The 26025-nt window shown below is 35.4% G+C and overlaps 1 protein-coding gene and 1 pseudogene across 1 annotated transcript in view; one reads left to right on the forward strand and one right to left on the reverse strand.

Annotated features, from left to right (window-relative positions):
* The window catches only part of LOC121738988 (probable cationic amino acid transporter), a 152433-nt gene that overhangs the window by 83394 nt on the left and 43014 nt on the right, over positions 1-26025 (reverse strand). Inside the window, exons 3-6 of the mRNA XM_042131289.1 lie at positions 20157-20310; positions 17950-18077; positions 14634-14736; positions 1422-1630 (exon numbers count right to left, since the gene is read on the reverse strand). Coding sequence (XP_041987223.1) covers positions 1422-1630; positions 14634-14736; positions 17950-18077; positions 20157-20310 — 594 coding nt within the window. The remainder of the gene's footprint in view (positions 1-1421; positions 1631-14633; positions 14737-17949; positions 18078-20156; positions 20311-26025) is intronic.
* On the forward strand, positions 3931-4045 carry LOC121739550 (annotated as a pseudogene).

Here is a 26025-nt window from a genome sequence, read left to right on the forward strand (position 1 = left end):
GCTATGAGACATGAGTTTGGCAACAAGTTTTAGACAAATAGTGCCCCCAGATGAAAGTTAAATTAAAGTTTACCATTTACGACGTATAAAAAAAACTACTTGCTAGATCTCGTTCAAACCAATTTTTGTTGGTAGTTTTTATAGTAATCTAAGTACATCATTTAAGTACATCATAATATATTTTTTTCACTTGTCATACTCCTACTTTAGAAGTTAGAGGGGGGAGGACGCACATTTTACCACTTTGGAAGAGTCTCTCTCGCAAATTATTCAGGTTAGAAAAAAATGATATTAGAAACCTCAATATGAGTTTTATAGACCTATCCCTTATATTAATGAATGGTCTTCGCGCCGCGCGCATTATAATCTAAGACCTATCCATAGATACCCCACTCGCATAAGTTAGATGAAAAATTTTTTTTTGTTTCAGTTGTACCTATGGGGACCCCTAAAATTTTTAATAATTTTTCCATTTTTGTATCAAAATCTTAATGCAGTTCACAGACTACATCCTACTTAACAATTTTCAATAGTATAGCTGTTAGCTCTTATAGTTTCGGAGAAAAGTGGCTGTGACATACGGGGACAAACAGACAGACAGACAGACATAACAAATCTATAAGGGTTCCGTTTTTGGCCGTTTAGCTATGGAACCCTAAAATGGTTAATCCGGACATGGATGAAGGATTTTCAAATAAAAAACCTATTGTGTACGTAGTAGATACTCAATCGCATTGAGGGATTAAGGCAATGGACGCCAGGCTGCATAGCTCAACTAAATAAGACTTTCAAACTAAACAAGGCACTATGTAAGCTTAGTGACCATTTTTTGCGTTTTGGGTTGCGTTTGAACGACAGTTACCGCAGTGAAAAGACTACATAGAGTCATCACAATATAATGAGTAAATTGTTTCCATTAAAATATTATGATGGCTGAAGTCATTTTGCTGATTTTAGATCGTTACGACGCGTCTTGGGGCTGGTTAAAATAATATAGGAGTAGGTAGCGCGCATCGCTGATTTCGGGACCGAATCATCATTATAATAATAATTTAACAATATTAATAGTAAATATTAAAATAATGAATCTAAACCTGAATAATGAACCTTAGTCGAACTGAGAGACTGAGAACATTTTTGACATCTAACTTCGCTAACGAAACTAGCAAATGCTTTTCGACTGAAGCACTCTGTTTATTTTACTGACCCTTTAGATATTTTTTCCTTATCCTCTATTTATAGAATCGCCAATCAAAATATTATATGGAATTGACATAAGCGTTCGTTAATATGACATTCGATTCGTCTAATGTCAATTCCATACATTTTAATCGGTGATTCTATAAAAAGTGATAAATAATAGATCTCGACTACAGGATGATCCATCTCCATAACACAGTCACCGACTACATAATACATACCCCGGCCCATCCGTTCGGCAGGAAGCCCTTATGCTGCGTCCAGTTCTTAGTGTCCACGTAAAAGACACCAGCGCCCATTATGAACACCCAGACGCTCATGTTGATGGAGTTGAGAATGTTGTTGAAGACCAGCGACTTCTTCACCCCGGCCAGGAGGACCAGCATCATCAAGATTGTGATGCCGAAGGCCACAAAGTCCAGGGGTTTACCTAAAAGAAAGGTCAATTAGGTTCGCCAAAAAAAAGGTTAATTTGTACTACTATATTTTTGCATAGACAGTAGTAAAAATCTGAATTTTCCATAGATATCGTGTATAGCTGGCTTTCTATAAGATAATTTGATGTACAAAATATAATACTTTATTCTGGAAGCTGGGTACCGGTTAAGTTTCGGGCTGCATCTAATACACAATTAAATATTATGATATTAATATGTTTTAATTGAGTATTTATCTTAATTCCAATTTCCAACCGAATCAAAACAAGACATTTTCTAGTTAAGTCACAACAATCTAAGCTCCATATTGAAGAGCATTGGTAGATTTGAGTCGGGTCCCATATTTTCATTCTGAAATCCTTCTTCAAAATAGGATCCCTCCTCTCAAAACTCACCACAAAAGTCCCCATGCTTACAAAATTGGACCCATTTTCCTCTAAACCTTCTTTTTCATTCTACAGAATAATGCTCTCCCTTAGAAAATGCTGAAAGCGTTCGTCGAAAGTTCAAATAACGGTTATTGTCATCAAAATCGAAATTAACAGACGGTCTCGAATCCCTGAACGGCCTATAATGAGGACCGGAATCCTCATTATAGGCCGTTCAGGGTTATTTTACCTCCGAGTGAGGTTAAAAGTGATCCTTCTATCATACTTTCCAGTTTATACTAATCGAAAGTGCACCATTCTGCAATCATAGTAAAAGCTATAAGGCTTTATATTGGTTCACTCCAAATCTGTACCTTCGTAAAAACCTGTGCAGCACTTTCTGCGCCCTATGGTGACACATAAATTCACTCTTAACTCTTTCTATTGTATGTATTGGACTGCTGAAATGTATCACGTGGGCTCCGGCCTGACCGAGCATACCACCTCGCTCGGTCGGAAGATCTTCCTTTGCGGCAACACATATAATAATATTTTTCAACTTTAGAGATTCACGATATGGACTAAACAGATATAATATGAGATGTTAACAAAATATTTTTAATTTCCGAATAAGGGTCAATTCAGACGGCAACACGACGCGTAGCTATGCATTTCTAAATTTGTACTCGTACTGAATTGACGGATTTCAATTGCGCGAGAGTCGAGACGTCTTGCAAGTATGTCAAATTCATACAAACTTAGAAATGCATCAACGCGTCGCGTTGCGGTTTGATTTGACCCTAGGGTTGATTCAGACCACAATGTGACGCGTATATTATGCATTTCTAATTTTTTACTGAAATGACAGATTGGCATGTCACCTTGCGCAATTAAAATCCATACAAATTTATGCCGCACCGCACCTCGCCTCGCCTCGTCACGTTGCGGTCTGAATTGACTCGGGTTGATTTAGACCGCAACGAGACGCGTACATGCATTTCTAAATTTTTATGGATTTGACAGATTCGCAAGACGTCTCACGCAATTGCATCTGTCAAATCCATACAAATTTATACTGCGCTGCGCCTCGCCTCGCCTCGTCGCGTTGCAGTCTGAATTGACCCTTAGGCGTGTAGCACGAATAAAGGCTGTCACAGACAGAGCAGGTAATGTATATTAATGTACATTACATCCCGGGATGTATATCTTTACATAATATTAATGTATCACATTTGTATTATATCTTTCCCTACATTTCAATGGTAGCCGCCCCGCTTGACGCACATTTCAGCTGCTAAAGTGTTATACAGGCTGTTCTTATTTTTAATGTTGTAATACTATGGCCTTTCGAGTTACTTGCTATTAGATTCACTAGATAGTTCATCAGAAGATGATTCGGATTGTAATTTTGATGCGCGTGTGAGATATTATCCGTTTTTGAACATATTTATGAATATAAATGGCTATTATTTCAATAATAGTCTTAAAATAAATAATTATTTATGGTAACAATGGTCCTTATTTAATAAATTAATGATATTTGGACGACAAATATAATATTATAACATTTTATCTTTCAACAGACAATATTGTTATGTTTTCCGGTTATGATACTTTTGTTACAAAAAGTAAATGATTTAATTAAAAATCTAATAATTGAATACTTTATTTATGATGATTTTCAGGATAATTGTATTCTATGAATCATTGTGTTTATGATATTAGATACAAAGCCTGGTAGTCAGACGTGGGGCAGAGTGACACGTCATTGGGGTTGCATATAAAGCGGGTTGTTTGATGGAGGGGGCTCACTCTCTCTCTTGCCGTAAGCCTTGTCACTCTGCCTCCTGTCAATGTGAATTGGCTCTGAGTACTTCGAACAAAGATCGTTATAAGTTAAGTATTTAAAGTATTTTATTGGTTTAAACGCTTCTAGGCCTTTTGGCTAAAATCAAAGTGTTAATATCTGTTCTTTTCAGCTTAATAATTGGTTTTTCAGAAAAGTTGTTTCGATTGCTTATGAAAATGAGGAAAAGCTAAGTGAATTGTACTTGTAAAGTTTTAAAGTGTTTGTATTGTATTTACTAGTGTAATAAATCATGTCTTATTACTGGTGTTTATGATTTATACAATACTTTTATTTTGAAGCCCTAAGCCATTTCTGACACGCGCATTGTTATATATTGTGCCAAAAACAGAACGATGTGGATTGAAGATATTTGATTGAAAATATAGGTTCTGGGGAACAGACTGCCTGCAGTACCTGCTGTGAAGTGCTGTGCTAAGGTGGCAAGTGGCAACACTGTGTGTCTATCATACACATATAATATAATCACAGAAATTTTTGAACACTCTATGAAGAGAAGAGATGTATCGTAATATACAGAAATATATTGAGATGTATTTAGATGTAATCAAAATATAAATGTATATTTTCATATAGCTCGGTACCTTAAGATACGAAGATGTAAAAATATACATTATAGCTGCTGTGTGTAGTCTCCTGACGATTTCTATAGAAAGATGTATTGAGATGTATCGAGATGTATCGTGCTATAATATACATTTTTACATTACCTGCTCTGTGTGTGACAAGCTTAACGTCACGTAGAGCGAGTAATTCCTTTCCACAAATAATAATATGTTGTACCTACAAAATATAACGAGCTATTAATTGCCAGGGCTGCCATATACACTATAATATTATTATATTATATCAATTCATATAAATTTAAAATTGCTGATACATCAATAAATATTATAGTTACCGTATACGGAATGTAAATTACTAGAAGTCAGAAAAGTAGTTATCGAAGATTGAACTACAACTCGACAACGCAAACAAAATTTTTCACACTCGAATTAGAATATATATAAGGTCATAATTTTTGCTAAGCACGTACTACATACAACTTGTACTTAAGGCTGCTCCCTCCCTAAAATTAGCAGGTCGATATCTGTCAGTACGATATTGACGTAAAAGACATTAAAATAACATTCATATCAGCGCGCCTTGTACTGTGGCTTTTACGACGCTCGCCGCGTCCTTAATAGGGCTAAATAGGAGAAAATTATACTTTTCACATGGACGTGACTCTTCGATTAAACATTCCTCGTGAGAATTGTTATATAGTGTAACTGACAATGTATTAAATATACAATTTTCAGTGCTCTGAGCCAACAGGTTACGAAGTAAGTAAATAGAACATTTGCAGAAAAAATTATGATTACGGTACATTTTTTTTTGAAAACCTATTGTGTTTGGAAACAATCCTCGTGAGCAATTGAAGATTAAAGACCAGTCTACAATATAATATACTTTTTTCGGTATTGTGCTTTGAGTTCTACCAGACTTTATAGAGGTTGAACTTAGTCGAAATTGCCAGGTAGCGCCTTAGAAAACCTCACGACCAACAAACATTTTTTTAATAGATTAGAGAGATTAGAATTTAATAGAATATAGAGTTACCTTTAATCATGCATCCTTATTAGTTATTTTACATTCATTATAGTAGAGTTCTATGGACGTTTCATTCTCTAGCGTTTTATTTGCAAGCTAAGTATTTCAATCTTATATGCATATTACCTTGACTGCAAACTAAGTCTTATTAAGTCGCTAGGATCTTTCATTAGTGTGCTGTATAATATAATTATTAGTAAATAATTATATTATTATACAGCACAATATAAGACGGTTATATAACAAGTGCAGCATGCCGCCAACATTAATTCGTTTAAATTACGTCATACTTTCCTAAGATAACATTATTTTGTTACATACTGTGCTTGGTGTATTTTATTCTATAAACCTTTATAATTTATAATACTTATATTATGATATTTTTCTTGGTATATTAAAATAAATTGTCATGTTGCTAGAGATGGAGGTTTGGTGTCCTAAAATGCACTGTATACCGTAGTCCGTATACGTCATTTAAGTTCTAACACCGCGTAACAATTCAGACCGCAACGCGACGCGTAGATGCATTTCTATTTTTGTATGGATTTGACAGATTTCAATTGCGTCAGACGTCTTGCGAATCTGTCAAATCCATACTAATTTAGAAATGCATCTACGCGTCGCGTTGCGGTCTGAATCAACCCTAAGGGTCAATTCAGACTGCAACGCGACGAGGCGAGGCGAAGCGCGGCGCCGCATAAATTTGTTTGGATTTAACAGATTTCAATTGAGTGCAGAGAGAGACGTCTTGCGAATCTGTCAAATCCATATAAATTTACATCATCCACGCGTCGCGTTGCGGTCTGAATCAACCCATAGTCTTTTTTTGGCTGTTTTGAAATTTTATGTCATTCGATAGAAAATCGGAAAACGCATCGTTTCAGCCAATCAGTTTTCAAATAAGAAAATAATATTAAACCTGCTTTAGATCTGGTACACATTAGGCGTTTTGAAGCGCGCGATTTGCCAACGCGCGTTTCGTGAACCCCGGATAGCAAAAAGCGCGCTTCAAAACGCCCAATGTGTACCGGGCCTTAGTATGGTATCTATACATGAATTACGCGGTGTTAGATCTTAAAGGACGTATACGGTATACTTAGTTTGAACACAAGTCTCAGACAAAATGATGTCTAATAACTGACTAACTTATTCGGAAGTTGTGATCTCAATATAAACAAAGACAAAAATTATTCATCAGGCGATTGTGAAGGGACCTTAACAAGGGTCATTCAATATAATTTTAGGCGATTTACTCAATGGAAAAAGTTTTGTGGGTCACAGATGTGGGCACAGTTGAGCAGAAATAGAATCGATCTAACTTTAAAATAGGAGCTGAATATATTTTAAGGTACGCGCACATTGGGTAGCACATCGGGGCTGGCATTTCTCATACAAATTTTATTATCGCACGCGATCATAAAACTTGCGCTGCGCTTGTCACAATGTGCGCTTGTCAAAATTGTGATCAAAAATTTCTAATATAGGGTTTGAGCATAATAGATTCTTTATCGTGTCAAAAGATTTTTGGCATTCATTAGACCAAATAAATTTTTGGCCTTTCCTTAGCAATTGATGTAAAGGGTCCAATATTATCGCCTTTTTCGGAATGTATTCATGGTAGAAGTTTATTTTACCAAGAAATTGTCTTACGTTTTTTTTATTTTTAGGAGTAGGAAAGTTCTGTTCTGAAATAATGTTATCTTTTAAAGGTTGCACTGAATTATTCTGAATTATATGTCCTAAATATTTGACAGAATTTGAGGCAAAGTTACATTTTACAAATTTTAATCGGAATCCTTCTTTTTTTATAGCTTCTAATAACTGTTTCAAGTGATCAATATGGCTATCAAAATCCTTTGAAAATATTAGAATAATCATCTATATAGTTTACAGTAAATTCATTGAGTTTATATTTTCTTAATATGTTACTCAACACCCTTTGAAATATCGCTGAGGACGTTTTTAAACCATAAGGTAGACATGTCCATTGATAATGCCCTTCTTGAGTTACAAAACCTATTTTCTTTCTATCTTCTATTCTTAACGGAATAGACCAAAATGCTGAATTCACATCTAAAGTAGTAAAAAATTTACAATTTCTAGTCTTTATCACTAGATCTTCAATTAAAGGGAAAGGTTGTGCCTGCGGTACCACAATTTTATTCAAGTCTCTAAAATCGATACACAACCTTGTTTTTTTATTGTCTTCTTTTTTAAAAGCCAATGTTACTGGTGCTGCAAATGGACTATAGAATTCTTATATTAGCTTATTATCTAGCAATTTTGCTATCTGCTGTTCTATCTCTTTTTTGTCTTCCATAGTGCATCTGTAAGGCCTCTTACAGCAATATTTCTCTACCATTAAGTCAATTCTAGCTTCATATCCGTTTACAGTACCTATATCATATTTGTCTTTTGCAAAAACAGATTTATACTCATCAATCAGCTTATTTATTTTATCTTTTTCGCCTTTTTCTAAGTGATCTATTTTCATTTCGATCGATGTCTTGCTCTATGACATGTTCATTAAAATTTATTTTTATATTTTGTTTACTTCCATCACTATCTATTTCCCTTTTCATACTTTTTATCATCTGCTTGTTATCATTATTATATTTTATTTGGATAATTGTTAATTCTTCAGTTTGAATTAATCCAAACATTTTAATCAAGTCTAATTCAATAAGAAAATCATGTTTAAAATTATTTTCATCAATAACATAGACATCCGCCATTTCTTCTACTTAAAAAATCTTAATTTTTAATCTAGTCAATCCAGTCGCTTTTCTGACACCATTAATAGTTACTAAGCTTGCCTTGTTTACATAGCTTCCTGTATTTCTTATTTTAAGTAATTTTGAACTTGAATCATAAATTCCATTAATTTCAACATTTTCATTTACAGTTAATTTTACAGTTATTAATGGTGTCACTACTAGTTTTTTTGTTCAGTCTCATTCAACTCGGCCTCAATAACTGAATTATTTACATGTCTAATTAAATTTCTTTTCACTTTATCATTGTCTTTTGTTTTGAACCAACATAAAGATTCTGGGTGATAACGTGTTCCCTTATTTAAATTTTCACAAATCTTACATGTATTTCGTGTAGCTTCATTATTTTCATTAGCTCGCCAAGTAGTTCTATAAGTTTTCTTTGCATACACAGTATTTTTTTTGTATCATATGTTCATGTTTCCTTAGTACATTAAACAAATCTATCGTATCTGTTAAAATCTCTCTATCAATTTTATGCAATATATTTTCTGGCAAACCTGCTGCAATCAAATCAATTAATGTGCCTACGTCAATAGATGTCCTCATTTCAAGTAGAAGCTTTTCTTTTCTTATTGCATAATCTATTAAGGAACCATCTCTATATCTAAATGCTAAAGCGAAATTGACTGGACTCCATCCTTTGTTCGCAAAAGTTTCGCAGAACTTAGACTTCCAAATAGACCATTCAAAGTTCAGTGTTAGCTTCATGATCATTGAATTATACCAATCAATACAACTGCTATCCAAAAACAATCTGAGAATCTCCACTTTCTGTTCATTACGTGTGACGACAAAACGAGCACATTCTCTTTCAAATGTGTTAATCCATAAGGTTGCGTTCATATTCTTAGTTGAAAATTTATCAATAATAAATTTTTCTGCGACATCCCTAAGGCTGTCGGCAAGGCTTACATGCACATCAGAATAATTTTTCAGCACACTACCTTAACTCCGCTAATTAACTGAATGCATACCAGAAAAACTAATGCTGATCAAAAAAAACAATTGATTAACTGAACATGTCCTTCAAAACAAAACTTAAACATCATACAAAACGAGACGACCTTTATAACCGAATTCACACCAAAAATATGGTTCATACATCGGATATATTATTTGTAAAACTAAAATTTAAATTGTTTATCAAAAATACTAACTTGCACTCTAAATTGGACAATCTTACAACGGAATTTCTAAAAACGATATCGTAAGGTGCACCACAAAAAAATCAATTTCTATTATCAAAACAAGTCTACAAATTGACAAATCGTATATAATTCAAGGTTTCTTGATAAAAATTAAGAAAAATTATCAAAATTGACTACTGTATTGTAATTGTATGGGTTAATAAATTGTTTCGTTTAGTAAGTTTAGTCGCATTGTTTAGGGTGCATAATTAGTGTGCAAGTCAGTATTTTTGCTGAAACTTTCAAATATTTTGATCGAGAAAAGGGAATATACAGATATTGATTTAAATACATGCCTATTTCAATATATTGCTTCATATTTCAAAGAAATGTATGAGAAAACAATAAAATGCTGAATGTCGAACCTTTGCCTGATTTTTTCGTTAATTATCACTTTGGAATTTGGATAAATTGTTTATAATTATTAATACTATCGCATGGTGCAATAATAAAGGATGTTTTTTTTTATTTCTTAGGAAAAAATAAAACATTCTGTATTATTACACCATTCGCTAGTTTTGCTAAATATAGACAATTTTTCCAAAGTAACAATGTACGTTAAATCCAGGAAAGGTTAGATTTTTAAGGTTTTATTGTTTTCCCATACATTTCTTAAAAATATGAAACAATATACTAAAATACAACACTTTCCTCATGTTTGCCATACTCATACGATTATTTTCCAGAAGTCATTCCTTACCAGCAACACTATAAATTGATGCACTAATACAGGGTGTTTTTTGTGATGTTTTTTCACCCTCACCCTCATTAACTTTTTTCTCCCATGGTTTAGAGATTTTTCGTCATTCAATAAAATGTTCAACTTTTCAAGCCCTTTCATTTGGTATATATCTCAACGTGCTACATTGGTGGGTACGAAATGCCCCTCCTTCTTTAGGAAATAAAGCCGTTGACAATAATTGTCACTTGTATAAAAACACAAATTTGTGTACCGAATACATGCATAAAGTATGCATATTGCATGTGTTCGGGTCACATTTTGTAGACTCGCGGTCAACATTTTTGACACAGTTACTGTTCCTTAATTTTTATTATTCGTAGAGTGACAATAATTATTGTCAATGGCTTTATTTCGTAAAAAGGAACCAAATTAAAACTGGTTAAAGTATGGGCGTTTCCTTAGTTTTTATTATTCTTAATATTCTATTTAATATATATCTTTCCTTTTATGATTATTGAATGCTATTGAATTAATAATGTTTTAGCAGCTAGCATTTAGCGCCATCCCTAGACAATAAGCCTATTCCATTATTTCCGTCGAATTTGGGATGTTCAGTCAATTATTAAGGTGCTAATGGGATTGATTGTGGCAAACACGTATTAATAGTTTATTCAGCCATTTCACGTTAATCTGTTGTTAGTTATTCGCCTTATAGTTTCAACAATAATATTATTATTGTGAATACGATGTGTTTATCAGTTTGTTAACCTCTTTAAGCTCTTTGTGTAACTAATTTTGGAGACTATAGATATTATGGAGACTTTAGAGATGAACTATGAATGAGTACCGAGAAAGGAATCAAATCTGTTATTATTATTATACAAAATATTTAGTTTATAATCTGCTACATAGATGACGCCCGTGTTAGATTACAGTAGGTATATAAAATAATACAGTAGGTATATACATCTAAAATAATTTGAAATAATACTATGATGATACTATTATAAAGTCATACCCAAGCAGTGGCAAGATGACTGTAGTTAAATGAAAAACAGTAAAACAATAAAGGTATTTATTAAAACAACCTTAACGAGTAAACCATGCATTTTTCCGGGATAAAAAGTATCTTATGTCCTTTCCCGGGACTCAAAATATCTAATCTATCTTGCCAAATTTCAGCAAAATCGGTTAAGCGGTTTGAGCGTGAAGAGGTAATGGACAGACAGACAGACAGATGGACAGACATTAACGTGGTAGAGCCATGCTCCGGCACGAATGGGCCGATTTGACCGGAGAAATACCATGGGCTCACAAAAAACCGGCGTGAAACAGCGCTTGCGCTGTGTTTCGCCGAGTGAGTGAGTTTACCGGAGGCCCAACCCCCTAACCCCTACCCTATTCTCTTCCCTACCCTCAACTATTCCCTTCCCTTCTCTTCCCTACCCTCCCCTATTACCCTATTCCCTCTTAAAAGGCCGGCAACGCACTTGCAGCTCTTCTGATGCTGCGAGTGTCCATGGGCGACGGAAGTTGCTTTCCATCAGGTGACCCGTTTGCTCGTTTGCCCCCTTATTTCATAAAAAAAAAATAACGATGAGAAAAGTGATAATTTTTGTTGCTAATTATCTGTCTGAAGTTTGAAGTGAAATTGGTGCACTTTATCGAAGTTCATCTTCGAAAATGTTTGGTCGGTGGTCCGCAGACAATGGGTCGGCGGTCCGGATGCGGACCGCGGTCAGCCATTTGGTGACCCCTGATGTAGGGTATCATCCCAATTTGGTACCATATTCATAAAAGTGGTGACTAAAGGGATCCATAAGTATTCGAGGGAACTCCTCAAATTTATATGGAAACATGTGGTGACTTAACGGTTTCGTGAGAAGTATTCTAAGCATAATATGCTACCAACAAATAAAACAGGTATACCATGGTTCGGAAGGTGCTGAGATAACTTCTGACTCTTTATAGAATATACAGGCTTGGGAGTTTCGACTTGAACGGAAAGCATATTATTAAGCTACTATACAAATTACATTCATCATCATCGTCATTATCACTACTATAAACTATTAGACATATAACCATGTATCGTCCCATTTTGACCCTATTATTGGTACTTTTCATAGTATTTTATTATATTATATCAGTTACACCGCCGGTAACACCGCGGGGCACAGCTAGTCATTCCTAATATCCTAAAAAATGCATTTTTTTTCGTCTGATCAAACAAAAGCTTATTAAATACATAAGCTAAATGAGCAACAAAAATTCTTTACATGTAATTAAAGTATGAGATCCACACGAGCGTGACATTTGAAGATTTGCGGCGTTTCTACTTGCCGAGTTTCTCCACAATAAATACAGATTACAGAATGCCTTTATCCGTAACGGATTGAGTTTCCAAGAAACTTAAGCTACTTTTATTATTGCTTTGGAGATTAAATACAACACAAAGCCTTTACGTCCGTTATGGATGATTTATACAGTACTAGCTAACGTATTAGAAACCATACATTTTTCCGGGATAAAGAGTATTCTATGTCCTTTCTCGGGACTCAAAGTATCTCCATGCCTTTCAGCAAAATCATATTATGAAGTGTAATCAGTGAAGAGATAACAAACAGACAGACAGACAGACACATATTTTTCGCATTTATAATATTAGTAAAGTAAGTATGGATTTTCAGAGCGAAGTAATGACTCTACAATACTGCCTGGGATACCAGTATCATCATAAGTAATATAATAAATTCGAAAGTTATTTCCTTGTCTCCCTGTTACCTCTTCATGCCCAAACCGCTAGACCGATTGTGTTAAAATTTGATATCGAAATACTTTGAGTCCCGGGAAAGGACATAGGATACTTTTATTGGAGATAAATGTACGATATCCAAGCGATAAACGAGTTTTGGTATAGCGGAGTAGCGGGCGTCATTTAGTGTACTGTAATCTTGAAAAAATATGACAATAATTAAGCATGATGACTATTTTCTTCTCTTCTTGGTAATTGAAGGACCATTCAAAAGTAGAAACACCTTAGCTTAAAAACTTTCCTAGATATCACAGTTCAAAAATGTAATTAAATATACCTTCTCGAATGAAACGCCATAAAAAGTGCTACGAAATTATGATGTCACTCTTTTGGGTAGCTTATACGCATCGGGGGAGAACTTTGTTCGATAGGTATATTAATCAAATATTGCGTTTAGGAAAGTGGTTTTGTAACGAAAGTTGCTTTAAATTGCACAAGTTATCGAATGGTAAATAAATATTTTGTTAATTTATGTAAAAAAAAAAACGACTCAGCTAACTTTGAAGGCTTTAAACAAAAAAAAAAAACTAAAAAAGTGATCAAGCTGAAACTTTGGAAATACTTATTTTTTGCGTTATATATCTATTTTATTTAAAAAATCTGCTAATCTTTGACCTTGTCATCATCCCTACTTGAAAATGTTTCATCAAAACTGATCATCATATTTATAGTAAACTTTGGTATTTTGGAATCGACTCCGACGATTTTCATGAATAATTTTAAGTAGTACTAGTGTCCCTTATATAAGATAGTAACAGCAGCAAACAAATACTATCATTGCAGAAAGGTTTTGCTTGACTCATGAAAGAAAACGACGTATCATCAAAGCTGTGGACTGCTTTAAAACTGTGAGTTGAAACTCCTTTAATACACACATAAAGGCAGGAGCCGTCTTAAAAACTGTGATTGATGTGTACTTAGGATTATTTTAAACTATAATTTTGTTCGCAAACGCAAATAAATAATAAAAGTATGATAATATATTGTGTAGTAATTTCAATTTTAATTAGTGTATCGCTAATCGAAAAATACATCGTCACGTTTCGACTAGTGACTAGACGCAATGTGACTATAATTATATTGCTTACTAGGCTCTAGTCCGATGTAAGCTGACCCTAAAAGAAAATTTACACAAGTAGAAAAGTAGGACGTTAATATAAAACCGTTAATCAATCCGTATCTAAGTAAACTGTTTCCGCAGTTCGCACACCAGTGTAAAAATATATATTCATCATATTTTATTCGTCTTTTGTCACTCATCGTTCTATCAAATACGTATATTTTATTGCTTTTACTTTTTCGTGAAAATGTTTGACGGCGAAAAAGTGATATGATTTATTACTGACGATAATACCAATTTAATAAACAATGTAATTCCGAATATTGTATCAGAAATTAATATTTTATGAGGCTTCCGAAAGGTTGAAAAGGTATTCAAGCTGAATATTGAATATCGTACAAATTACATACAGTATCCTAATGCTAAGTACCCACATACGGTTTTGCTTGATAGTTTTACTCCAAATCCGCCCCTCCGCACCGCGCCAGCGAGCGTCGCCTCGTCGGGTTCGGCCTGACCTCACTCGGTCGGAAGATTATGCGGCCACCACGCATTTCCCCATAAACTGGGGGAGACCGCTATCCAGCAATGGGATTACAGGCTTAATAACCCTCCTGGCAATCGGGTAAAAAGAACTTGGAACTCACCAAAGAAGGTGCCCAATCTGGCAGCAAAGTACTTGGTGATGGAGCCTTCTAGGAGTGCGTCGAAACACGCGCTGAGTGCGCGGGCGCAGGCACTTGTGCCAATCTGTATACAGAAAATGAGTTAGAAAACACACGTGATAATTATAGTTAACTTTAAGGAGCAAAAAAATTAAGTGGCGCGTGTATAACTTATTACAGTATTCCCAAATTAATAATGCGCATGCAAATCTTCGCTAATTGTCGTAATCACGGAAACACCCAAATGTATGAAACGTAAGAGCCCCAAAAATGCTTTTATTTTTGCACCTTGTTCGAAAGAAATAGAAGTAAATATCATATTAATATTAAAGTCGGTACTCGGTGGCTGTGTATCTTGAAAGCTTCAGATTACCAGCCACCGGTGCAGCTTAATTGAGCACTCCAATATAAGCTTTTATAGCTTCATACTAATAAAAGCTGCTGCAACTTTGAAGTATGGCTTATTTCTATCGTTATTTTATCAAACAAGTTATATTTCTTCCAATTTATTACTTCCTTTTTTTTTATTTATGTTTAATCGTTACTCCCAATTTCATTTGTTAATGGCTTGTAAAATAACATGTCTTCTCTTTCATTAATACGCAACATAGGAGAGGTAACATGGTCCTAAATCAACTTAGAAACTTAAGAAAATTAGAACTAAGCATTTTATTTACCTAGCTATACAGGTTACTTACTTTACTTTTTTGTTATCCATACTAATATTATAAATACGCAAGTGTGTCTGTCTGCCTGTCTATCTTTCTGGCTCTATGTCAGTCTATCTGCCTGTTACCTCTTCAGGCCTACGCGGCTGAACCGATTTTGCTGAAACTTGTTATGGAAATACTTTGAGCCCCGGGAAAGGACATACTTTTTCCCGGAATGAATGTACGGTTCGAACGAATTTTGGCGCAAAGGAGTTGCGGATATCATCTAATTCTGAATTTAATAATAATCCATACTAATATTATAAATGCGAAAGTATCTCTGTCTGTCTGTCTGTCTTGCTTTCACGCTAAAACTACTGAACCGATTGCAATGAAATTTTGTATACAGTTATTCTAGAGTCTGAGAAAGGACATAGGCTACATTTTGATGTGGGAAAATATCTTATTTCCATGAAAATATCGATGAAAATGAATTCGCATTGCGCGTGGCCAGCGCTCTTCCCGGGGGTCCTGGGTTCGAGTCCTGCAGGCGGAACAAAAAGTTTTCAATGTTCCTGGGTCTTGGATGTGTATTAAAATAATATTTCAAAAATCTTAAATGTATTAATTTATGTATAATATTATAAAAAATCCAGAAATATATCGATGCAATGAACATTTTAGTTCTAATACGATTCAACAGATGGCGTTTTATTTTTTACTTTATTGTAACATAGAACTAATCATACTTATTAGTTAGTATGTTTTTGTTTATAGTTTTTAATACGTTAGAATATTATGTTTAATATATGTGACAAGTTGACAACAGAAGGCGCTCTAAAATAAAGGAGTTCGAGTGTACCGTGTTGGCCTATATTCCATCCAGAAAATATATCAATGCAATCAACATTTTAATTCTAATATATGAAAACAGATGGCGTTTTATTTTTTACTTTATTATTGTAACAGAACTAATCATACCTACTTTACTATTGTTTTTATTCATAACTAGCTGTTGCCCGCGACTTCGTCCGCGTGGACTTTAGTTTATAGCGCGCGGTGTCAACAAAATTTGTGTCAAATTTAAAAACTTTTTAAAACCCTGGTAAGTGGTACCCCTCTTAGGGCCGCGCTACACCGGAATGGCAGCGCTGAAAGTGCTCGCCTCGCCGCTGCCATTCCGGTGAAGCGCGGCCCTTAATTAATCAAAATACCCAAAAACAGCTGTGCAGTGTGCACATAATCTATACTAATATTATAAATGCGAAAGTATCTCTGTCTGTCTGTCAGTCTCGCTTTCACGCCAAACGCCAAAAGTATCTCTGTCTGTCTGTCTGTCTGTCAGTCTCGCTTTCACGCCAAACGCCAAAACTACTGAACCGATTGTAATGAAATTTTGTATACAGATAGTCTAAAGCCTGAGAAAGGACATAGGCTACTTTTTTACTGGAAAAAAGGGTTGTAAGGGGGTGAAAATGCGTAAATTTGTTCAAATTAAGTTAATTCCAACAATTCATAATAGATGGCGCCGTGCGTCTTCTACATCGCGCTGACGCTTGCTCAAAAGTCTTTCTATAAGACGTGGTATCATCTTACATTTAAGTTTCGATTTTTTTCGATTGTTATATCTATTCTACGGTATTAAATAACTCAGTACTTTATCTGTACAGTGACGTAACCTTAAATCTATCAATGATAAATAGTTTATGGGTAAAGTTGTGTAATTGGAGCTAAATAAGCTTTAAAATTTGGCATAAAATATAAAGTTTAATATAAAAAAATTAAATACTTATTGTGTGCACACTGCACAGCTGTATTGATTTAAGGGGTACCAGGGTTTTTTTATAAAAGCTTTTGACACCAATTTTGTTGACATCGCGCGCTATAAACTGAAGTCCACGCGAACGAAGTCGCGGGCAACAGCTAGTATATTATATTACTTACTTATTATGTTTTAACTTTGTAAATTGTGCTTATCGTGTGTTAATAAAATGCGTGTAAAACAAAATGATAATTAATGGTTATTCTAACTTTGTGTTGGTGGAAAGTGATTTGGGTAATTGTGAATGAAAATATCACGAGTAAATAATTTTATTTACATTTAAGGTCAACTTTCCTCTATGCTAACAAGTCCAGAAATAAATCAGTTTTAATTATGTAAGTAATTTAAGGGTGCGTCCAGATTAGAAGTGATGTTACTGGCTTTAGTGGGTGTGTTGTTACATTAGCACTTATGTTAACGTCGTTCCAATTAATTTTAATGTAAATCTAATCTAAATAAGTATGTCCAAGTAAAGTTAACAAAGATTTTCGTTTTTTTAATTTTGAATCTAATGTGAGCTTTGTATTTTATCAATTTATATTTATATTGTATCTAATACCGCGGAATGCTAATTTGGTAAAGTTTTTTTATTCAAAATCGGTTCAAAGGTCTGGGCGTGAAAGGTAACAGACAGACAGACACACTTTCGTATTTATAATATTAGTATGGATGAAAATATACAATTAGCGCAGGATTTTTTTAAGTGGGCAGAGCCGCACGCAACTTCTAAGTTCTAGTATCAGATAGACACAAGTGTATTGCACATACATCACCTGGATTTTACAAGGTGTTACCCTCTCCTCGACTCGTATACTCTACCACTCACCAGATACTCCAAGGCCATGTTCCATCCGATGACGAAGGCTATGAATTCTCCGACGGTGACGTACGAGTAGGTGTAGGCCGAGCCGGTGGTGTTGGGTACGCGCACGCCGAACTCCGCGTAGCACGCACCTGTTGGTGTACGAAACTGAATTTTATTTACTACACAGGGACATACATATTGTATTGACAGACTTGATGTGTCCGGCTGCTTGTTCCAAATTTGAATATTGCTGAAATGTAACTAGCACCAAATACCAAAATATTAGCATCAGACGGCACAGGCGTGAACGCATACAGCCTAAAATGTCTTGAGGACTTAGCACAATAAAAGTTTTTGTATTTTTCAGAAGGACAATATAATTTTTTTAGGTTGTAATGTAAATCTTTATTTACTTAATAAAATGAGGGTTTTCCAGTAATAAATCCAGCTTCATAAAGGATAGGTTTTATTAAATTCTATATTATCATGTTTTCGTACAGACAGTATCCAGCATCTGGGTCTTGGCCTCTAGATTTGATCAAGGCATAGACTTTGATGCAATTTACTGTGTACGGGATTTAGACGGTCATTTAACCTGACGCTGCTCAATTTCCGGAGAATTCCCGAGTGTTCCACAGAATTCACGAGGAGTGAGGTTACTGCTGGCGTCGACGTTATTGATATGGCTAACAAATTCTAAGCCTTTGAAATTTGTAGGAATAACAGATCAAAGTAAACTAGCTTTGAATCTCAAAATAAATACAGATGCAGATCTGAAATTCATACTAGGACTTGTATTTCCAAAGTTAATAAACGGATGTGAGCTCCGAAATTTCTATTTGCGTAAGTTTGTATGTGTCTTGTTGTTTACTGTTCAATACAAAATAATATGTTAAAATGCTCCGTTTGCCTTTAACGGCTTTACTCGAGACTTTCTTTATTTGAGGCCATAGTTAAGGTCTGTAAATAGTTTTATCGAGTGCGCACCATAAGGCAAAGTTTTGAAAGTGGACGAGTAACCAACTTTGAGGATACTGTATACTAGGAATCAGAATCTCTCCGGGTTTTTGATTTTCTTTATCTTTGTAATATTTGAAAATCGAACGCACGGCAACAAGAACGATATTGTGTTTACATCATAAAGTTAATATACCTAGCGGAATAGAGCAACAATCTCGAGCTGTCAAACGTAACCGAAATTGGTTTTCATCTGTGTGAAAAATATGTGTACGTATACACTTACTCAAGCATGATTGAACATGAATTCTATGAGATTATATTGTCCACGTGCGGCACGTGCCGACTGGACGTCAAAAAGAGAGCTGCTGTCATGTATCACGTCTCTTTTTACCACGCAGTGTTATAATAATAATAATAATAATAATAAACATTTATTCAACATGTAAACACATTACACCACATTACAAAACAGAACATAGTAAAACAAAAAACAGAGAAAAAAAAACAATCAGACGGACATTATAATACACATTTTTAATATTTTTCTGGGTACAAAACACAATGTAGTGTAATGCGAATGCTGCCGAAAAGGACCCCACTCAGGTGATGATCGCGGTATAGTACCTACACCGCGATCCCTGGTGTTCTGTGGAGCCTTGTTGTCGTTCGCTCGACAGATGCACACTGGCGTGCAAACTAATTAAGTAGAATAAAATAGTATATATAACAATCTTTATAAGTAAATGCATAATAATTAGATAAAATAGATATGCTCAAATAATTAAATAATTTGTACTCGTATACTTACATAAACTGTACCTACTTAAATAAAATGATAATATATATAATATTGGCAAAACACGTTAAAACAATGATTTAGAAGTATTAAATTTAATATTATCATTAAAAAGTTTCAAGTAACTATTTTCCTCTCACCCCAGCCAAAGAATACAATATTATGCACTACGTGAACCCCAGCTACAACATGACGTCACGTCATATGCCATATCTCAAAACAAAACAGCTGGCGTACTATAATACTTTATCTATGAGTTGGCGCCTAGCTGACGACTAACCTAGGTTGCAAGGAGAAATAGGAGCGACGCGTGCGCCGCATTCCGTGAGAGAATTTGTTACTGATAGTGACATCATGGTTTACATATTTTTTGAAATATAAGTACATTTTATTCAAACAGAAACTTTTTTTTGATAATTTTTTTTGATAATGAACATTGAGGAAAATTTTCTAAACGTTTTCCTCTACTTACCTGAGAAAATACTGGCGACCGCAGCAATGATGAAGGAAAGCGCGACGCCAGGTCCAGCGAACTTGCGGGCCACCATACCCGCCACGAGGTACATGCCGGTACCCACACACGAGCCCACGCCCAAGGACGTCAGGTCCATGGTCGTTAGGCATCTCTGTGGAATAAAGGGTCAGGATTAATTGGACTTATCAGGACAATAATTATTTTTTTAAAAGCCTATGCTTAATGCTGTCCATGTGGGCAAAGGCCTCTCCCAAATCCCAAATAGTTTTTCCATTCATTTCGCCCAAACGCCACCGTAGAACAACGTAGCTTGTGTGTGACAATATCATCGCGCCATCTTTTTCGAGTTCGGCTACGGCGGCGTCGTCCATCATCAGGGACCCAGTCTGTGGTGATGCATGGATGGATGGAATAATATTATGGATTCATATTATAGGTTGAAGCGGACCTAAGTAATTGGGTCAGGTTACCAATCAAGTGAATTTTAGTAATTGTGTTCTGTCTACTTGGCTTGATATAATCCGACCAAATTACGTAGGTCCGTTAAGTTCCTAAGAAGTCCTCTGACAATCTCAAAGTCTAGACATGTGTACTGTCTTACCTTCTACTTTTTGTAGATCGTAACTCAAATCCCTACTGCTCCCTTTAGGAAGTATCCTCCTACTACCAAATACTATAATTTTTGAGAGTAAGAGCCTGTTTCACCACTTTCTGATAAGTGCTAAATAGGCTATCCACCACTTAACTTGACAGATAGAGTATGGAGAATCTTTCAAAAAAGTTGTGAATAGCCTATTTGTTGTGGATATACGATTTGTTTATAAACCCCCGTTTCAATTAGCGTTAAAAACGATCAAAATGCTCAAAATGCCTCCTATTTTGAGTGTTTTGACCGTTTTTAACGCTAAATGGAACGCGCGGAAAATGTCATCCTTTGAATCTCTCCGAGAAAATCTTACAAAAAAATAAGAATTCTGACCGTAATTTCTCAATACATTTTGGACAATGTGTTATAGGCGAGAAAAAATGTAAATAATTTTAAAGCACAAATAGCAAGCAAGCACCAATAACCAGGCTGAGGAAAGTAAGCAGCCGGGTAAGTTCCCGAACCGTTGCCAGGCCTAATGGCCTAATGTAGACGTCCTAAAAGTGTTAACTTTGATAACCTGTTTACAAATAAATATTTTAATTTTGATTTTATCCGGCACTTTATCACGAAGTAGTGAAACAGGCCCTATGTGTGTTATCACTTATCATACAACGTAGTGCCTTACTCCAGGTCTTTAATGATCGTTAGGTAAGTACATTTGCACTACCTCCACTAGTCATAGTTCACGCTAACCATAACGTATGGTCTAAAATTTTAGGCCGGCAACGCACCTGTAGCTCTTCTGATGTTGCGAGTGTCCATGGGCGACGGTAGTTGCTTTCCATCAGGTGACCCGTTTGCTCGTTTGCCCTCTTATTTCATAAAAAATAGGTATGCACTATATACTAGTGAATATTGTGTATATTAATACACAATATTCACTAGATTTTTTTAATCAGAGGAAATTGATTCATTGGCAGGCGGACCTGTAGCCCTAGCACGGCCACCAGTAAAAATGCGAAAGTATAGACAAACTGTGGACATAAACTAAAGGTGCCGTTCCGATCTTTACCGCGGCCAATCGCGACCGACAAAAATTCAATTAAAATGCCACTTTATGACAGACTACAGTCATATGTCATAGAGTAGGATATTATTTGAATTTTTAGTACTATAGTCTGTCATAAAATGGCATTTTAATTGAATTTTTGGGAACGAAAAAAGATCCGAACGCTACGCTAGTTTATCTCCACAGTTTGTTCATACTTTCGCATTTCTACTGGTGGTCGTGCTAGGGCTACTGGTCAAGCCTAGCCGACATATCAAACATTAATTTGACGTAACCCGACCAAATAACGTACTGCTGCTGCTATTCCTCTAATAATACTTGCGAGTTGTGTTTGTTAGTTCCCCTCAATTTTACCCCAATTTACCCTAGTGTTAAGTTAATCGCACATTTTGTCAGCACCTGCTAATAAAATATGTGCGATCACCTCTAGAGAAAACAGAGTTCGTCAACACACCACGTCCAAAAACACTCGTGTAATTAAAATGTAACGCGCAGATAATATTTGCATAACAATTTAATTACTAAACTGTCGGACCGTAACGGCGAAAATCGAACGTCGAATTTTGATGAATATTGAAAGCAGGCAATATAAAATGTTACTGATTAAAACGTTACATATATGCACAATTTCAGAATTGTACTAATGGAAATCTTTACTTAATGCGTACAGAGCTATAATAAAGCCGTTTTCGGGCGTGATGAGTCTTGTAATACTTATGGTAATAAATCTGTGTGACAAGATCAAAAATTAAAATTTTATTGGTTTATCTATTTGACAGCTACTTCTTTCCGTAAAGCTCTGGTTTCCTCCAAGAGCGGTGCCGTCGTGTGGTGGCCGTGATGCAGCGGTGAATGACGTCACTAGAAAGTTGTCTATGTGGGCTTTAGGGCGCTGTTTCCTAGAGAACGGTGTCAATTACCGTTCTGCAGGAAACCGCACCATTTTGCTTACATGGACAACGTTCTAGTGACGTCATCCACCGATGTATTGCGGCTGCTGCACGACGGCGCCGCTTTTTGGAGGAAACCAAAGCTTAACGTTTCAGATGGCAAACGTTACAGAAAGAATCCGACTCATTGAGATTGTACATTTGTTTTTGTCGAAGGTTAACAATTACTGTATCTTAAAAAGATAAAACTGACTTCAAAATTGTATGTAGGTAATTGAGAATTAAAACTCCCTATCTCCAAACCTACTAAACCGATTTTGATAAAACTTGCACTATTCCCTAAGTTGAACAATACCTAGTACAGCAAAAAAAGAATTACTGAAATCGGAATGGTAATTCCAGAGATATCCGAACACAAACATAAAAACATACTGTATACATATTACATACTTACATACATACAATATACACTTTTGAAATTTGGCACATTTGTTCATTCGCTGATACATATAATATAGTAACCGATACGAAAATTGAGCAGTTCTGGAAATATTACATACATATACGCGTCGAACTGATAACCTCCTTTTTTTGAAGTCGGTTAAAAATAAAATGTTAAGTTTATACATAATATAATATATAGGTAATATGAACCTTATAAAGGCGTAAGACGACTATCGTCTATCACGTTTAAACCACTGAATAGATTTGCTTGAATAAAGACACTTAGGCTGTTTACACACGGCGCCGCAGCGGCAGCATTTTTCGCCGCCGCGGCGCGATCATGGGTCCGACTAGTCTCGTATGTTTGTTGAAAACTGTTTAACAGCGGCACCGCTCGCCGGCGCCGTGTGAAAAGGGGCCATAGAAATACAAGGATGACTATGCAGCGGCGCCTGTGCTGCGGCGCGTGTGTAAACACGCTTAGAGTCCAGAGAAAAGACAGAAGGTCCCGAGAAGATACTAACTTCTGAGACCAAAAAGTTGCTGGCAACATCTAGTATATAGTATTCATACATTCGCGACTCTTCACACCACCTTGACTGGGTCAAGTAGTTTGTTCTTGCCATTATGAAGAAATATATTTTAAATCTAATACTTAATCGTAGTTGCCTGCATTTAATTCCTGAAATAAAATTATGAGACTTCAAATTGGAAGAAACATTTTGAGGTCATTATATTTTACTGCAGGTAAAGTAAACATTCAGAAGGACTTTCAAGAGCTTTATATCGAAGTGAAGGTCAATTTAGACCGCAACGTGACGAGGCGAGGCGCGGCGCGGTGCGGCATAAAGTATGGATTTGACAGATTTCAATTGCGTGAGACGTCTTGCGAATCTGTCAAATTTCGTTGCAGTCTGAATCAACCCTTATACCAGAGTAGACAGAATGATAGAGTATGTCGACTTAGAACTGATGTTGAAATTTTTAAATTTGACGTATTATGACGAAAATCGTCGCTAGGGTTGTTAACTTGTTACCTACGAATTTAAAACTATGACATATTCGATGGACGTGTTCCTCTTTGGTCGTATTATTGTTTGTGTTTTGGCACATGTGATTAAAATTGTCAGAATCCAATTTTGAAATCTTTATTTTAAATATTTAAAAATAAATTATATCAGCCAGCGCGAGGCACATTCCGTTTCTAATCCTAGTGAAACCCGACGAATTTGACAGATATTGAAACCTGTCCGTCTCTTTGCAGTCGAACTACTGGTCGTTATGTCTATTGTGCTTATACGGTGGAAGTAAACTACAGTCAACAAAACGGCGCAGTGATTTTTATATAAATAATAAAATTGAGTTTCACTCAAAACTTGATTATTTATACTAACATAATATTTTTAAAATAATTTTGGTATTAGTGAAGCCTTCTTATATTTAAAAAAATATCAAAATCGTTCATTTATTTGAATCGCGTGATCAAGGAAAAAACTAAGAAGAATACAAATATTTTTTTGTTTATATTATTTTTATTTAAAAATATTAGGTATAAGCATAGTAATTCTACATACTATTTCTTGTATCAAAAATTAATTTACTGCATAGTGGTTAAACGTACGACTATATTATGTCACAAACACCAATTTCATCAACAAATACATTATCCCACCCAGTTAAACTGTAATAACAACAAGTATTATTACCAAGCGGAGTAAATATTAGTAACAATAATCCCGATATTTGGCAAATTCCTTATCGGGATCAAACACGTGACTCGACGAAACCAGTCACGTTGGAACGACAGTCGTCAACTTAATAGTTGATTAAGGTGACGCCGCGCTAAAGTAAAAAACCGTGTTGGATATGTTTTAGATTGCTTGTTTTCTATGAGAGGCCGGGCCGGCCAAACAAGCAATGGAACAGCAAAAAATGGAATATGGCGGCCTCCCCAAGATGGCGGCCAGGCTATTTGAAATTCCCCCTTCTATCAATGGGGGGTATCAAATGAAAGAGTTTGTTGTCAGGAATACGAAAAAATAGTCACGTGACTTAAATCCAACATTGCAAACATCCAAGATGGTGGATTGGCTTAGTGCGTGCTAAAAGCGTGTTTAATTTTTTAAATTTGAATTTTTTAAACTATTCCAATGGTTTTTCTATATTAGTAATGGCACTTTCTATGGTGGCCATGCTAATCGTGCTGATGTTGCGGATGTCCATAGTAAACGTCACTTACCACTTACCATCAGGCAATTGACTTGTTAGTTTGACTTTTATTTCTGTTAAATAGCGAATGTAAAAACCGAAAAGTAGGGGTTGGTATTGATAGCAAATTAGGTATTATACATAGATAATATTATATGTTACGCTCAAAGACCGAAAACGTTCACTGAGCTAAAAAAATAGCAGACAACGCGTCGTGGTCACAGTGAAACTGCCACGACTCGAAAGTCGCGTTGTGGCTCTAATGAAAACTGCCACGACGGGTTATGGCAATTACAAAAAGAACATAACGCATTCTGAACATTTATTCATACCATATCGCAAATGCAAAGCGAATTTCGCGTTGTGGCTAGTTTACTGTGACCACAACGTGATGTGAGCTATTTTTCCATACCATATTATATCTATACGAGTATACCTATATTCAACTCCGTTGCGTCAAAATTCGTTTGTCGCGCGGGGGCCGTGCCTTTTCCGGGATAAAAAGTATCCCGAGTCCTTTTCCGAGACTCAAAGCATTTCCAATTTCCATATGTACGAGGTACACCTTGAGAATTGCTGCTAGATGATAAAACTATAGATAGATAATAAAACTATAGTTGCTGATAAATTGTATATTGCTATTTGCTATGCTTTATGATGCTAAAT

This window comes from Aricia agestis, chromosome Z, assembly GCF_905147365.1.
Source record: "Aricia agestis chromosome Z, ilAriAges1.1, whole genome shotgun sequence".
Taxonomy (NCBI): domain Eukaryota; kingdom Metazoa; phylum Arthropoda; class Insecta; order Lepidoptera; family Lycaenidae; genus Aricia; species Aricia agestis.